Raw genomic sequence first — 16,063 nt, forward strand, 5'->3', positions numbered from 1 at the left:
CCCTCCCACTGGATATCACCAGCCAACATAATTTGACCGATGGCACCCTGAGGAGACCCTCTCTGTGGGAGCGGACTGGCCGGTGGGAGGAAAAATGAAAAGAAATCAAGTTTTATTATTTGAAGGGATTAAAGTTCAAGTTTGCTAAAAGTAAAAGGAAGGAATATATGGTTGATTTATTTGACCAAGGTTAACATAGATACATTGTTATCTTGGGTAGCCCTTAATGGACTTTTGCTGACCAGAAGGCTTTAAGAATTTATTTATAGATAAGATATGAGACATGGAAGGAAGAGATTTTTGTTCTATTTTAAGAGAAGGTGATAAGTTACTAAAATTGTTTACACTTATTGTGATGAAGGGGGAAGTCATATCTTTACATATTTCATTTTTTCTTTACTGTATTCTCTTTTTTTTACTTTCTTTTCTACTTTTCTATCTTTTCTGCATTTCTACTTTTTCTATTATTATTTTAGTTTATTCTAGTTTGTAACTTTTAGTTGTTATATTTAATAAAATTAGTATAAAAATAAATATTGGCCGTACTTTTTGTGCCAGGGAGAGAATGAGTTATATGTTCTTAAGAACCTTGTCAAACCAATTTAGAAAATCAGTATCTCATTGGCATAAACTCTATTTTTATGTCCATCATTGTGAATAGTTGCATAATTACATATTATTCTGCTTTATTCACAGCTGCAAGAGAGTATTTAGCCTACAAGGAACAAACAGGCAGAATTCAGATCTGTTTTTGAATGGCAGCTATAATTTTCTTCACCTATAATCTGTCACATCATCCCATCATGTCTAATTACAAGCACTGATGAGGTTTTGTCACTGTTGCAGGATTATTTTCTATTTAGATGAACTAAAAAATATGTGCTACAAGAAATCTTTTTTATCATATTTTTGTGTTACTGTTTGGATTTTTCTTACTCATATTATTGTATGGACTTGGACAATACAAAGGGTTTAGAGTACTTAACATTTATAAAGAGTAGTGAAATGAGTTACAGTTGGAGAAAAGCTAGTATGTAATTTCTTTTACAGGATGAATGTAAACTTACATTATATATAATAATGTATATTATTATATACATTATTATATATAAGCTTTTGTAGGTTGATTTATGCATTCCAAATACCTCAAGTAACAATAGGTAATTCCATATCCACATTTTGTTGACTACACACAACATATAAAACCAGAAAGCGTGGTTTACAAATCACAGAGGCTCACTGTGATTTGCAGACAAACACTATATAGGAGCAGCTATGACTCTGTGCCAGTTTTTTAAGAAGCAACCTTTTGCATAGCTATAGATATATTGTACTCTATGAACTGCTAGGGAAGGGCCACCTTAGCTTTCTTCCTGCCTACCAGACATTCCAAGCTCTACTGTCTCTTTGGGAAGCAGCAGCCCCTTCTTCCTGAGAGTCCAGATTACATCCCACCTTCTGATGGTGAACAGAAATCAACTGGAGTCTTAAAGCTTTTAACAACTTACACTCAGCCTGTCAACATAGGTTAATATATTTTGTATCACAGAAACAACACCAGTCACACAGTCTGTTTTCCAATGAAAATGAACCGCGAGAAATAGCTGGTATCCATCTGGAAACTTCTCATCTCTCTAAAATGGATGCTATGTGCATCATAATATTGTTTTATTTACTTGATCCTTTCTTACTTCTAGGAATAGTAATAACAATCCTACTTACCCATGTTTTTTGATATAAGACCAAGCGTTGCTTATGCTTCCTCCTTTGCAGCCATGCTGATTCTTGATGGCACAAGAGACCAGATTCTGAGGCGAAAGGTTGTCCGTGAAACGGCCTTGGGAATGAATTGCTATTCTGTCTGCAGCCACACCTATTCAATGGGAAAGGATCAGGTGTCAATTATAAAGCTCCCTGCATGAGAGGCAGTACTAAATCATTGAAACGGAATATATAGAACCAGCCAGCATTCCTTAATTTTGGTAGATTATTGTGAAGATACACGAGCCTTTCAAAGGATTCTCATAAAATTGGGGATATTCTTTGATCATTGTTTAGGATTGCCTAGGCAAATAGAACCAGCTATTTGGGTTTTTTTTTTTACAGAATTATAGAATAACAGAGTTGGAAGGGACCTTGGAGGTCTTCTAGTCCAACCCTCTGTTCAAGCAGAAGACCTTTGGCCAATGGATAGTCAAGAATTAAACCTATGTTGCCCCAATATGGTTGCCCTACAAGAAATGGCATATATTTACTATATCTAACAAAATTCTCTATTGTTAAAACTGGGTTACATCAATATGGATGAGTTAAGAAGTTAGTTCCATTCCATTTTTATAAGATCTTATCCATAGTCACAATATTCTTTATAAAGAACATCTATTTCCTGTATCTGATTGCATACTTTTATTGCATATTTTTTATCGCACATAAAGAATCTACCGAGTTTGAGGCTAGCATTTTTGATTTTTTTTTCTCTGAAAGGGTTATATGGGAGAAATACTCTTGCTGTTCTTTTTCAAAAGAAGCAATCTAAAAAGGAAGGAGAAACAGAAAATAAACTGGAATTGCATGCTGTCTTTTTAAGTGTACCTAGCAAGAAGTCAAGAGTAAGTTTAAGGTAGGTGTAGTTCAATCACAGTTCTAGGGATCAAGAATGTAGCCAAAAGAACACATTACTTGCAGTGGAAAATGCCCAGGATGCTGCACAGTTTCTTTGGTCCAAAGGATCATGAATCCAGCCTGGCCATTCATAGGAAGCCACAAAGAATTCGGGGAAATCTGCAACAGCTGCTGTGTTTTCCTAAAGAAATCAAACATTTGGGTGCAGAACACTATAGGAGTCAAGGCAGCCCCACTGAAGTACCCACAAACAGAACCATCTCAGAAAGTCTTGTTCATCCTCTTCCCCTTCAAGCTGCATATACAGACTGTCATTACTGACCACTGTGAACATCCCCCATATATTCAAGCAATGTTTGTCCTTCAATGTCGGCCAAACAATGTCGACTGGCGGCCCCTAGGGGGAGAGCCTTCTCTGTGGGGACACCTATGATCTGGAACGAGCTCCCCCCGGAGATACGGAGGATCCCGGATCTGTGCACCTTCCGTCGTGCGCTCAAGACTTTCTTATTTCATCAAGCTGGCCTGGCCTAAATCTTTTCACCTTTTAAATGTAAATTTTAATTTGTTTTTAAATTATTGGGTATTTTAAATTTGTCTCAGCCAAATTATTTAATTCGTTTTTATTCTATTTTAAATTTTTGTATTTATGTGTTTTATTCTGTGGCTGTTCACTGCCCTGAGTCCTTCGGGAGTAGGGCAGTATATAAATCCAATAAATAAATAAAATAAATAAAATGAACTAGTTGTGTGAGGCAGGAGAGGGGCCACAATAAAGTAGCCATGACCAAACAGGTGGGTGATAGGAGAGAACAGAATTTTCTTACGAGCTGTAGAGATTTTTCATGTGCTGTGACATGATTTTTATCCAAATGAAAATACATGCCAATACATACAAGGCAATAAATCAAAAAGATACCAACACAGAGCAACAGGTTAACAGTAAACAACTGTCTAATCAAGAACCAAGACAACGCCCACCAACACAGACAGAGCAAGCCACTGGTATATAAAAAGAGAGCAAACCCCATTCCCTGCTAGCACTGATGGCATTACCTAGTTTGATACTGAAATGTCTGCAAGAAAACAACCAAGCTCAGAGATCATCAAGGACCCCACAAAAATCATTTTGAAGACGTTTGGAACATTTGGTGTTTTTGGATCCTCCTGGAAAATGCATTAGCAAGAAGGCTTTGCACACTGTTATTAGCTTTGTGGCAGTTTACAAAGAGCAGGGGAAATGTATGACTTTCTGATGTTGAACTATACTTCCAATCCTGAAGGACGAGAGCTGTACTTCAACAACATCAAGAGGAAAACAGATCCGTTATTCTTGAGCTACAGTGAGGGGCAGATATAATGGCACTCTCAAAATAGGAAATAGAGGAAAGTCTACATTTCATTACAAATATTTATCCGAGTAAAAATAATCAAGTGGGGGGGGGGAAACAATAATAGGAAAGATTTGTGGTCTTGATTATCAACTGCCTATAAATGATACATTCTTTGGGTGTTATACACAAAAAGATCTATTATCTACAGCATGAGTGTCCAACATTTTGGCTTGCCTGGGCTGCATTGAGTGAAGAGGAATTGTCTTGGATCACATAGAAATATATATGTACATAAATACATAAGAATGGTAAAAGTTTGTGGGGCTACATTACTAGCTATCCAGGCCCACCTGCCACCTATGGGCCACAGCTGGGACGTGCCTGATCCTTAAGTGATGTTTGTACTTTGAATAGAAAAGAGAGAAAATGGAGCTACCGTGACAGGTCGCATGTCCAGCAGGGCAGCCGATGGATGAAATGTGCCAAGGCGATAATTGAAACCTTCTTTCAAGCTCATTCCCCAGAACTGACTGTAGTTATCAGCTTTCCATCTGTCTCACAAATAGATAGAATGCATCAGGTTTGTATGTATATTTGTATATAAAGGTGTTTGTTTAAAACATGGCTGTTTTAAACTGCATACTTCAGAGGTGCTATCATTTACAAATCTTTTTCCAATTTCATTTTGTGCAACTAGTTGATGCTAATATCATTTCATTTTTTCATTTTATTAAATTTGTATACCGCCCTACTCTCGAAGGACTCAGGGCGGTGAATATCAATAAAGATGATTATTTTTTCCTACAATCAGTGTGCTTGAAATCAACACAATTATTTCAGGATTCTGGAACTTATGAAGCATGATGGTTGATAGTATGAATCTGTCCCATGATTTTACATTTTTATTTTTTCATTGATAGTTTTTGATTTGACATGGACCTAAACAAACAAACAAAATTGTGGCCCAGGGGAGGGATGGGACCATCCAGGAATCCTTAAAAGGTCAGTTTCAAAATTCGACTGATCCTAAAAAATTCTAAAGATTCCGTAATGATCCCATCCCTTCATGTGCTAATCACCTTACGAATGTTCTTCAAATAATAAGAGCAAAAATGGGAAAGCTGCGATGAAATGCAGGATCTCCTTCTCTTCCACCCACATCATATCCAGTAGTTGTGTTAAAAGTGATCTGCTTGGCTAGGTCAATTAAAGTTCAAGCAATTGCACTCATTCACACCACATATTGAGCTTGGTTGATTTGGATTTTTATTAGGGCTGTTTTGGGTAGAGGTAGTCCCCAACTTACAACCATTAGATCAGCAACCCAGGGCTTCCCCCACCCCTTATGGCACCCCATGTTCTGCATAATGACTGCAAGGGGGAGAGCTACACAGGTGCCTTGCTTAATGACAGGAACAACCTAATGATCCTAATTCTGGGTTCAATTGTGATTGTCAGTGGAGAACTACCTTTACGTGTTTGGCTTAGAATACTCTGAGAACAAAGCCTGCTTGGTTTGTTCATGATTCAGTATACTGTGTGTATTTTAAAAAATGGTGTAATTCAGTTACAAAGTTGGACGCGTTGTGTGAACCTAGCTGATGCGAGGGTGGGGTTATTGTTTTTTTCCTTTTTGAAATTTAAAGTGACTCACTCAAAATTGCATATTTTGAACACCGTCTCAAACAGGTCTGCCTTGTAATAAAACTGCTCAAGATTGCAGCCACAATTAGCTATGAAAGCCTCTAGTTAACATATATAAAAAAGGAACAAAATTTGATCACCGGTTGTGGTTGTCACCTGGACTTTTTCTATTCCCCTGATCTGATGGCACCATATTTAAAAAGTTGGTGGCAGTGTAATCTTTCATATTAATAAATAATAGAGCTCATTTCTTCAGATGTATAGATGATTATTCTCAATTAATAATTATAAATTCATAAGGTCAGAGTATTATTAGAAAGTGAAGCCAAAAGAACTGTAAATTTCTGATAAGAATTTTGTTTTTCTGGATGGTGGTGCATAAACCTATCAAAGAAGGTTGTTATCACAGCAGGAAACTAAAATTATGATTGATGTCAATATTTTTTCCCCCTCTCCTGTGAAATCAATTAGATTAGAAGTGGGGGGGAGAAAATCTTGGTAATGTGCCTGTAGCACATTCTGTCATTACATGATTAGGAGGACCACATAGGAGGACCACATAGATTCCTATCTCAGGGAATAAGTAACGAGTTGTGGAAACAGAAAATCATTCCTTTTTGAAGTCATAAATTGCAAAATTCTAACATTTGCAAACCTAGAACTCTGGATGGTTTCAGCTTTGTTGCTGTTTGGTGATTAACTGATTTTGTAGATTTATTTCTAACATTAAAATATGTTAGAAAACCTGCATATATGCACAGGAATTCATATGTAGCACAGCATTCACAAGAATTAGTATATCGTAACAACATCCCACTTGATACTTTCTCTGTAACTAAAGGGGAAGCTGTTTGCATCACAGTCACACAAATCAAAATGCTTACCCGTAGGTCCCGCTGTTGATTTGCTCAATTAATTTGGGCTGAATGAGGCACGTTTCATTTGTGCATCTCCAATGACTGTCTACACACTCGCTGAAAGGAAGGGAACACAGAATAGCTTTTAATGAAAAAAGAAAATTATGAAGAACCAAACACTGCATAAGTAGATGATTCTGAAGGGATCTGCTTGTGAAATTTTCATGCTCACATAGCAATAGCAATAGCACTTAGCTTTATGTACCACTTCACAGAGCTTTATGGCCCTCTCTAGGCAGTTTACAAAGTCCTCATATTGCCCCCAACAATCTGGGTCATCATTTTACCGACCTCAGAAGGATGGAAGGCTGAGTCAACCTTGAGCCGGTCAGGATCGAACTCCTGGAGGGAACAGTGAGTTACCCCTGCAATACTGCATTCTAACCACTATGCCATCATGGCTCTTGTATGCCACAAACGTAAGACTTAGCCAGGAAATCTAGTGCACCTTTTGAAGAGCAACTATCCTAATTGGGAGGAAGTATCAAACAGGGAATTAGCCTGGACTCATTATATAAACACAAGATCTGACACCCCCTGAATGCCTTTGAGCTTTATCTAGTCTTTCCCAGGAGAACCTGCCAGTCTGGAAAGATTCCTATGAAATAGGCAATAGAACAATAAAATAGCTAGCTTAAACTCAATTGTGTGTGGGTCTGCCTGACAGCATCTTACTGGTTTTGGTGTCTTTTCCGTTTCTTTTTCCAGTGTAAATATTTATTAGGGTAGGCAGCTTCAACTCCAAATTGCGTAAATGTACTCCTACAGTACCAGTTTATCCGCATTGTAGCACCAGCAGTACAGCAAGATATTCGCAAGTAATTCATGGGTTGTTTCGATGCAGGCTGGCGACCCTTTACAAAAATGCTTTCTCTTTAATTTGTGTATATTAATGTGAGTGTAGGATGATAGGCGTTTTAATCTCTTGTATCAATGAAGATTTTTTATTCCTTTCTCTTAGGGACATTACCAACGGTTGCAGTTATCTTTAAATGTTGCTCCTTCTTCATAATGCTGGCCATCTTTGAAGCAACCTGCCAACACAATACATAGAAAAAGGAGGTAATAGTTAGAAAATTGCTAGTGAGGCTGTTGTGTGCAATCAACCCCAAAAATAGCGCTCCCACCTTTGGTCATGTCAAGTAGAAGGCTTAATTTTTTGCATCAGTGAACTGAATTAATAATTCATCCTTGCAGAAAAAGAATGAATTAAAGAAAAAGAATATCTGAAAAGGGTGCTCAGAAACATGCCCTCTAGTGCAACCCTTGTAATGGAATTTAAGAGTCATTCTACTTCCATTAACGTTGCTTCTATTGCCTTCCTGAAGTACAGTTTTCTGAAAATAACTTCTACTTTTCCTTCTCTAATCTTATGCTTTGTTCTTCTTTTAAAAAGCCAGTTTGGTGTAGTGGTTAGGGCACCAGGCTAAAGACTGGGAGACCTTGCGTTCTAGTGCCACTATAAGCGCAAAGCCAGCAGGATGACCTTGGGCCATTCACTTTCTCCCAGCCCTAAGAAGCTGGCAATGGCAAACCACTTCTGAAAAACCTTGTTAAGAAGGACTGCAAGGACTTGTCCAGGTAGTCTCCAAGAATCAGACACATTTGAATGGGGGAAAAAAAATCTTTAAATAAAACCTTGAAGATATTTACAAGCAGGGCCTAAAACATATTTACTTCTTGTTTAATTGTGAACGCAATATAGTTGGCAATGTAGTCTGTTTACTCTGGCTCACAAAATGTAACTATTAGCACAATCTGAACTCCAGCATTTGGCAGCTAGACATAAAGTAGGCAATTGCCCTCCTAGTTGTCTTTTTATCTTTTTCAGAGCCCAAACATCTACAGAAATTACCTAGAGAGATAGGGATTATGACCTTCCTTTCCAGCCCATGTGGTTCTATTTGACTGAAAGTGTCAAGGTGAGATTCAACTATGCTTGAAGGAACTAGATCAGTGATGGCGAACCTTTTTGCTGTTGCGTGCCAAAAGCAGGGGGGGCGCAGGGGGGCGTGTACACATGCCCGCACTCATAATTCAATGTGGCCCACCCCCCACGCATGCATGCGTGATCCCCCCACGCTCCCCACTCTTTTGGCATGTGATGGCACGGTGGGCCCGGTAAGCCCGTTTTTTCGCCCTCCCCAGGCTCCAGAGGCTTTCTAGGAGCCTGGGGAGGGCGAAAATGGCCTTCCCCACCCCCCTGGAGGCCCTCCGGAGCCCGGAAATGGCCCATTTGCTGACTTCCGGTGGGCCCAGAAGGCCTGAAAATCAGCTGGCCGGCGTGCGCATGCACGCCAGAGCTGAACTAGGGCAACGCTTGCATGCCCACCGATATGGCTCCGCGTGGCACCTGTGGCATGCGTGCCATAGGTTCGCCATCTCAGAACTAGATAATAATCCTTGGTTCTCTCCATCTCCCTCCTGCTTAACCATGAAAGCCAGCTGGGTGACCTTGGGCCACTCATTCTATCTCAGTCCAACCCACCTCACAGAGTTGTTGATGTGTAGGAGGGGGAAGGTGTGTTGGATATATTTGCCACGTTCAGATATTTGTAAAAAAATAATAGCAATAGCACTTAGACTTATACACCGCTTCATAGTGCTTTTACAGCCCTCTCTAAGCAGTTTTACATAGTCAGCATATTGCCCCCAACAATCTGGGTCCTCAATAAAGCAGGATACAAATAAATAAAATTATATAGTTCTCCCCATTTAGCAGAGAGCCAAGTCATAAAACTTCCAGGTTTAGCATTTTGCAAAAAGCCCATTTTTTCTGTCCCCTAAAAATAAATAAACAAATAAATAAAAATCTGGTCCACCTCCTAAGATTTCATATCAGTCCCTTAATCTCTGCCCAATATTCTGCTGCCAAACAATCCTATCTCTCCATCAGAATTCCCAGCACAAAACAACAATATCAAAATAATAATACATTAGTGTGGCATATCTGTAATGAGGTTATAAACACATTTACTGAATCCCCAGTTGCCAGCACACTCACATGCCTCCTTCAGGGGTCTCCCATGCATCTCTCCTGTTACTCTGATCATGACTTCTTCAAATCATGATGGCCTTGCCTGGCATGTTGCCGGCCAAAATGGAGCTTCCAAGTGGCGGATCCACCCCTCTGATGCTCTGTTTGGGCTTCCAGAGGCCGGGAGAGGCCTACGGAAGCCCAAACGGAATGTCAGAGGGGCAGATCCGCCCCTCGGAAGCCCCATTTTGACCTGAAACATGCAGGATGAATGTTGCAGAGCCTCAGCAGTTGTTTGTAAGGGTGAACAACTGTCATAGAGTTGCAAGATTCGTAGTTTCAGGACTTGTTCATAAACGCTAGGGGGTGCTTATTGTGTAACTTCAAACATTCGCTAAGGGAATGCTCATAACCCAGGGATTACCTGTACCTATGCCTTTTCTAGATTTAAGGCATAGAGTGTTGTAAGTTCATCAGAAACAGTGGTGGGTTGCCCCCGGTTCGGACCAGTTCACAAGAAACAGTAGTAAAACCAAATAAAATCAAATTAAAAAATATAAATATAAATCATATAAATCAAATTAAAAAAAAAAAAACAACGGTGGGAGGCTTCACCCACTGACCTGGATATCATCATAGAAGATCTGCGCATGTACAGAAGCTTCTGTTCATGTGCAGAAGAGTGTATGTGCAAGCAAAGCATGTAGGCGTGATGCGAACCGGTAGTAAAGATAAGTAGAACCCATCCCTGATCAGAAACTAAACTTAAATTCATGTTCTCATTCATTGCTTCCCTGTATAATATAATATATGTGCTGCTATTATTTCTCCTATCTGAAATTTCGGATTGTAAGCACTCAGGGGATCAACCAGCTCTTGGCAAAACATCTGGAAAACTGATAATGTTAAATAAATGTGTGGAGGAACACAGTCTCTAATAGAATCGTTTTAGCTGGACCAGGATCTTTAGTAGTAATAAAATTCCTATCATTTGCTGGCCACTGTGGAAACATTTGTAGATACTGCAAAATCAAAACAATAATAAATCCCTGCCCTCTACCAAAGACGTTCTCTTGTTTCTTGCTTGAATAATTTTATATTGTTCCTTTTTTAGCAGATCTTTTTTTTTAAAAAAAAAAAGAATCTTTTTTTGTGCCCATGCCTTGCTACAGGTCTTCAGGAAGTGTGACATTCTTCAGGAAAGTAAGTTCCATTGAATTTACTAAACTTACCAAAGATCTGGACAGGAATCTTCTGATATGATTCTAGTCACACCAGGGAGCTTCAGCCCCAATTAACAGTAATTAAACATTCTCCAACCTGGGCTTCTCTTGGCAAGGAGAGCTGCACAGCAGACTGCCAGCTTGAAGAAAATGCACTGATGAGGTTGGGCTATCATGCTTTGGGAAACTGCCAAATGCAATTTGTACTCAATAGGGATTACAGAGCTTGATTTAGGAGGAGAGAAAGTACCTTTTATTTATTTTTTGCTTTTGCTTTTCATGAGAGTCTAGTTGTAGCCAAATCAAAACTTTTTTCCCCATTCCTCATGAGCAACATCTGATATGTAGGGCTTTTAAAATACTGTCCAAGTTTTTATAGTTTTAACATGCAAGAAGAAAGGTACTCATGCAAATCTCACGGTGATTTTTCCAATCTGATGTCCTTCAAATTGAATTATAGCAATAGCAATAGCACTTAGACTTACATACCACTTCATAGTGCTTCACAGCCCTCTCTAAGCAGTTTACAGAGTCGGTCTATTCCCCACAACAATATGGGTCCTCATTTTATCGACCTCGGAAGAATGGAAGGCTGAGTTAACCTTGAGCCAGTCAGGATTGAACTCCTAGCTGGGGGCAGAGTTAGCCTGCAATACTGCATTCTAACTATTGCACTACTATGGCTCTTATGGGAATTGTATTTGGAGAAGCTTGCAGTATGAATGGAAATTCAAACACCATCTAAGAGTTCTTTTCAATGTATGGGGACCTCTTTCTCCATCCCTTTAAAAATCATGTAACATGTATGCAATAAATACTGTGTTGTGTACAGAATAGCTGACTAATTCCAATTATGAGTGAGGAAATTGTGGTATTTCATAACCATAGTTGAAAACTAATATACTTTGCTTAAAATGCTAATTAGTGTACTTCTGCTTACTCCAACATTTCTTACAGTTTATTTAGAAGTAAATCCTGCTATGTCCCATTCATTCGAATTGGTTTCGAATTGCAGGAAACCTGCCTCCCTTCATTTGGTAGAAAGCCACAATCAGTCTTCTTCCAGTAAAATATTGTAGAATTGCAATTTGTTGGTATAAGACTCTGGAAGCCATAGAAAATATTTGAATGAGAACCTATAACTCCATGTCAAAAGCCAGTTTGGTTTAATAGTTAAAACAACAGGTTAGAAACTGGGAGGTTGAGAGTTCTAGTCCTGCCTGAGACACACAGCCAGTTGGGTGACCTTGGGCCAGTCATTCTTTCTCAGCCCTAAGAAGCAAGCAAGTACATACCACTTCTGAAATGTCACCAAGAAACTATAGAGTCCTGTCCAGATAGTTGCCAGGAATCAACACTGGCTCAAAGGCAACAAAAAAGAGAAGAGAAGAGAAGAGAAGAGAAGAGAAGAGAAGAGAAGAGAAGAGAAGAGAAGAGAAGAGAAGAGAAGAGAAGAGAAGAGAAGAGAAGAGAAGAGAAGAGAAGAGAAGATGAAAAGGCTCCATGAGAAAAGATATTTTCATGCAAACTAGTAAATCAAGACAAAACTAGTAAATCAAGACCAAAAAAAAAGGCTTCACTAAAACTCTTCTAAAATAAAATAAAAACAAATTTTAAAATCCCAGGAAATCAGACCAATGGCCTGACTCAGTTTAAATAAGTCAGAGTTGACAAACTGTAGCCTTTTAATCTTCAGATGTCACATGTAATATGTGGTCAGATGATATCACTGTTATTAATCCTCAGTTATCTTGCTATCTATTCGGATTTCAAAACAGCTGGCATAATGTCAAAAGAATTCTCTTGAAACCAACAGGAAATATATCCAGCAATATTTAGTTTTTAAGTTAAAAACAAAAGAGAGTGGAAAAGACCAGTTTAACAGTTAAATTGGACATAAATAGGAGCAAAGTCATTCCATCTGTCGCTATTCATTTTGGGAACAGTTGTCTGAAGGCTGTTTATAGCCTTCAGTCACTTGTGGAGTTGAGAAGATAGAAGATAGCTATCCATCTCAGAGGGATAGCTCTTTTTTAGCCCTTGCTAGGCACGTTTTAATTTCTTTCTTTTTTTTTAATGAAAGAAGCTTCCCAAATGAGCTCAATTTATTAAAAGAACTGAAATAAAAGCTTCAAGAGTATGGTAATAGCAGATGAAACAGTCATGCATGATTCTGAATTTTAAACACTTTATTAGCGTGTATTAATAATGCAGTTTATCATCTTCCATTTTCCCAATACTGCTTTTATAAAAAAAGAGGAACGAGTGATGTATTTTCTAATAAATGTTACTAGTATTTATTTATTTATTTATTTTAAAAAAAGACAAATGCAGGAAACTACAGTATAACTTCCTCTCCCCCTTCCTTCTTTCTGCACATTTACCGACCATACCTTTGGCAAACTCTTGAGAATACTCATAACAGAATAACAGAGTTGGAAGGACCTTGGAGGTCTTCTACTCCCATCCCCTGCTCAAGCAGGAAGCCTTATACCATTTCAGACAAACGGCTGTCCAGTTTCTTCTTGAAAACCTCCAGGGATGGAGCACTCCCAATTTCTGAAGGCAAGCCGTTACAAGGCTCATCTCCAAGAGTCAGAACCTTTTTACAGCGTTCAGCCGGTCATATTCCAGAAGGACATCGACTCCTCTGTCTGGTAGAAATGGAGGTGGGAACATAACACTTACCCCATTGCTGTACCTGAGGTCTTACATGCTCTGGAGTATGCTTGTGGCAGGCCAGCCAGAAGTCTGGGCAGCAGTCAATAGAATCAGGAGGCTCTGAAGTACAAAATTCATCACAGTAGCATGTGGCATTTCTGACATTGTATTGAAAGATGCAGTTGTCATCTCTGCCTGAGCAACAGCCTCTCAGCCAGCAGTAGCTTCTCCTGAGTGGAATTCTTTTGACTCTCTTCCTTCCAGAACAATCTGGAGAACAATCCTTGTGTAGGGTATTATTTCTGGAGGCAAATAGTTCTTCCGTGCAAATCATGATTGCAAAGCAACATAAAGCTAAACTCCAGGCCCTGGCCCACATTCTTGAGTATAAAAGCAAATTGCTGTCAGGGTGGCTGCATCTGATGTTGTGAAACTCGGAGCAGGACTGTCTGAAGTGTTTATCTATGTCTACATTGATGTCAAAACTCCTAAAAAAGAAGCCACACAGATTCAGCCTGCCACAGGAACATTCTTGGTGATGGGGAAAACATTTGTACTTTAATCATTAGTCAGAGATGCTATAAAATGCATTATTTATAAAGTTTTTTTTTTTTAAAAAAAAAACTTAGGCACCATGGGGATGACAAATGCAAGCTGTCTCCTGCAAATGACTGGGAGTCTTTTTAAGATCATTTGGAACAAAACAATTGAGCAAATCCTTACTATAAAGCCATTATATGTGAAGTTTTTTATCAGTGTTTCTTGAGCTTTATCTCTACATAAAACAGCACAGCTTAAAGTATATGAAATTACGGAAATTAAATCAAGACCTAAGTACTTCACTTACAAAGTCAGTTTCGAAGGTTTTGCTTACAAGGTAAGTAATTGTTACTTGTAGCAACATGGCAGCCATTTTGTGGCATATATTCAAAATTCTGAGTATGTCCACTAAAAACCTCACATATTTATTTATTATTTATTTATTTTATTTTATTTCTATACCGCCCTTCTCCTGCGGGACTCAGGGTGGTGTACAGCCAAGATAAAACATAACATATAAAATTTAAAAAACACTTTAAAAAACAATTAAATAATTTTGGCCCAAGTTTAAAACAACCCAATTAAAACCGAATTCAATTAAAAACTGAGAGGATGGGATCAAGCCAGCCTGGCTAGATGGAATAAGTGTGTTTTCAGGGCCCGACGAAAAGTCCGGAGGTCTGATATCGTGCGTATCTCAGGGGGCAGGTCATTCTAGAGGGCAGGTGCTGCCACAGAGAAGGCTCTCCCCCTGGGGGTCGCCAGCCGGCACTGTCTGGCCGACGGCACACTGAGGAGGCCCTCTCTGTGCAAGTGAACCGGTCGGTGGGAGGCTATTTGCAGCAGAAGGCGGTCTTGCAAATACCCCGGCCCTAAGCCATGGAGCGCTTTAAAGGTGGTCACCAACACCTTGAAGCGCACCCGGAAGACCACAGGAAGCCAGTGCAGCTTGCGCAGGAGAGGTGTTATATGTGAGCGCCCTGTCACTCCCATAATCCCCCGCGCGGCCGCATTCTGGACCAACTGCAGCCTCCGGATGCACCCCAAGGGGAGCCCCATATAGAGAGCATTGAAGTAGTCCAGGCGGGAAGTGACAAGTGCTTGAGTCCCGATCCAGAAAGGGATGCAACTGGCATATCAGGCAAACCTGATAAAAAGCCCCCCTGACCACGGCCATCATATGCTCTTCTAAAGACAGCCGTGCGTCCAGGAGGACGCCTAAGTTGCGAGCCCTCTCCGTGGGGGCCAGTGATTCACCCCCAATAGCCAGCAATGGCACCAGCTGGCTATATCGGGATGCCAGAAGCCACAGCCACTCAGTCTTGGAAGGGTTGAGTCGGAGCCTGTTTCCCCCCTGGATGGGGGGGCCTCCAGGCACTGGAACATTACTTCAAGGACATCGTTGGGGTGGCCTGGGGTGGCAACTGATAACTTTCTTCTCCACTTTATTTTTCTTTTCTGTATTTTTTCTATTGTTTTATATACAATTTCTGTTCTATTAATAAATAAAGGAGAAAAATACCCACACTGTTATTTAAATGATTATTTGGAGGGTCATTTGCATATGATGGAAGTTCAATTATGTTCCCACTAGTGAGAGGCATCTTGTTGGTGGTAATGAAAACATTATTCAAAGGGAGGAAAGAACCTGAACAAGGATCCTACACATCTTTCAAAGAAATTAGCCCTTGGTCCAAAAGCAGACTAACCACAGAGGACTGGCACATCAGATGGGAAAGTTGTGCCACGAAGACATAGAACTTACTTCACTATTTAGTTCTCCCAGCACAATCAGCTGTTATTTGGGTTGTCCTAGGTCTTTCTCCAAGCCAGCAAATGGCTGAAAACCTGGCAGGTGCAGTATTAGAAGAAAGCTCAGCTTGAAAGAATCTTATTTTCTCACAGTCCAAACAGATTGCTTTAGGAGCTTTAGTGAAAGAAGTGTTCCCATGGCAGCTTAAAGTGACCGATAGGTTATTTCTCTCTCTTCTATCAATCAATCAATCAATCAATCAATCAATCAATCTCATCTCCATCCATGCATCCATTTATCATCTACTAATCTCCCTAGATGTACAAAACTGCACCACTGACAAAATGTGTATCTGGTTGTATCCAAAGCAACAGCAGAGTTTTGATAATTTA

The 16,063-nt window shown here is 39.6% G+C and overlaps 1 protein-coding gene across 1 annotated transcript in view; it reads right to left on the reverse strand.

Moving 5' to 3' along the window:
* Window positions 1-13,757, reverse strand: part of TINAG (tubulointerstitial nephritis antigen) — a 42,488-nt gene extending 28,731 nt beyond the window's left edge. The window contains exons 1-6 of the mRNA XM_070954800.1: window positions 13,406-13,757; window positions 7,488-7,551; window positions 6,485-6,574; window positions 4,393-4,507; window positions 2,680-2,803; window positions 1,723-1,873 (exon numbers count right to left, since the gene is read on the reverse strand). Of these exons, the coding sequence (XP_070810901.1) occupies window positions 1,723-1,873; window positions 2,680-2,803; window positions 4,393-4,507; window positions 6,485-6,574; window positions 7,488-7,551; window positions 13,406-13,757 (896 nt within the window). The remainder of the gene's footprint in view (window positions 1-1,722; window positions 1,874-2,679; window positions 2,804-4,392; window positions 4,508-6,484; window positions 6,575-7,487; window positions 7,552-13,405) is intronic.
* Window positions 13,758-16,063: the final 2,306 nt, after the last annotated feature.

Source organism: Pituophis catenifer, unplaced genomic scaffold, assembly GCF_029215685.1.
Source record: "Pituophis catenifer annectens isolate HBS135680 unplaced genomic scaffold, rPitCat1.0.hap2 SCAF_1, whole genome shotgun sequence".
Lineage (NCBI taxonomy): Eukaryota > Metazoa > Chordata > Lepidosauria > Squamata > Colubridae > Pituophis > Pituophis catenifer.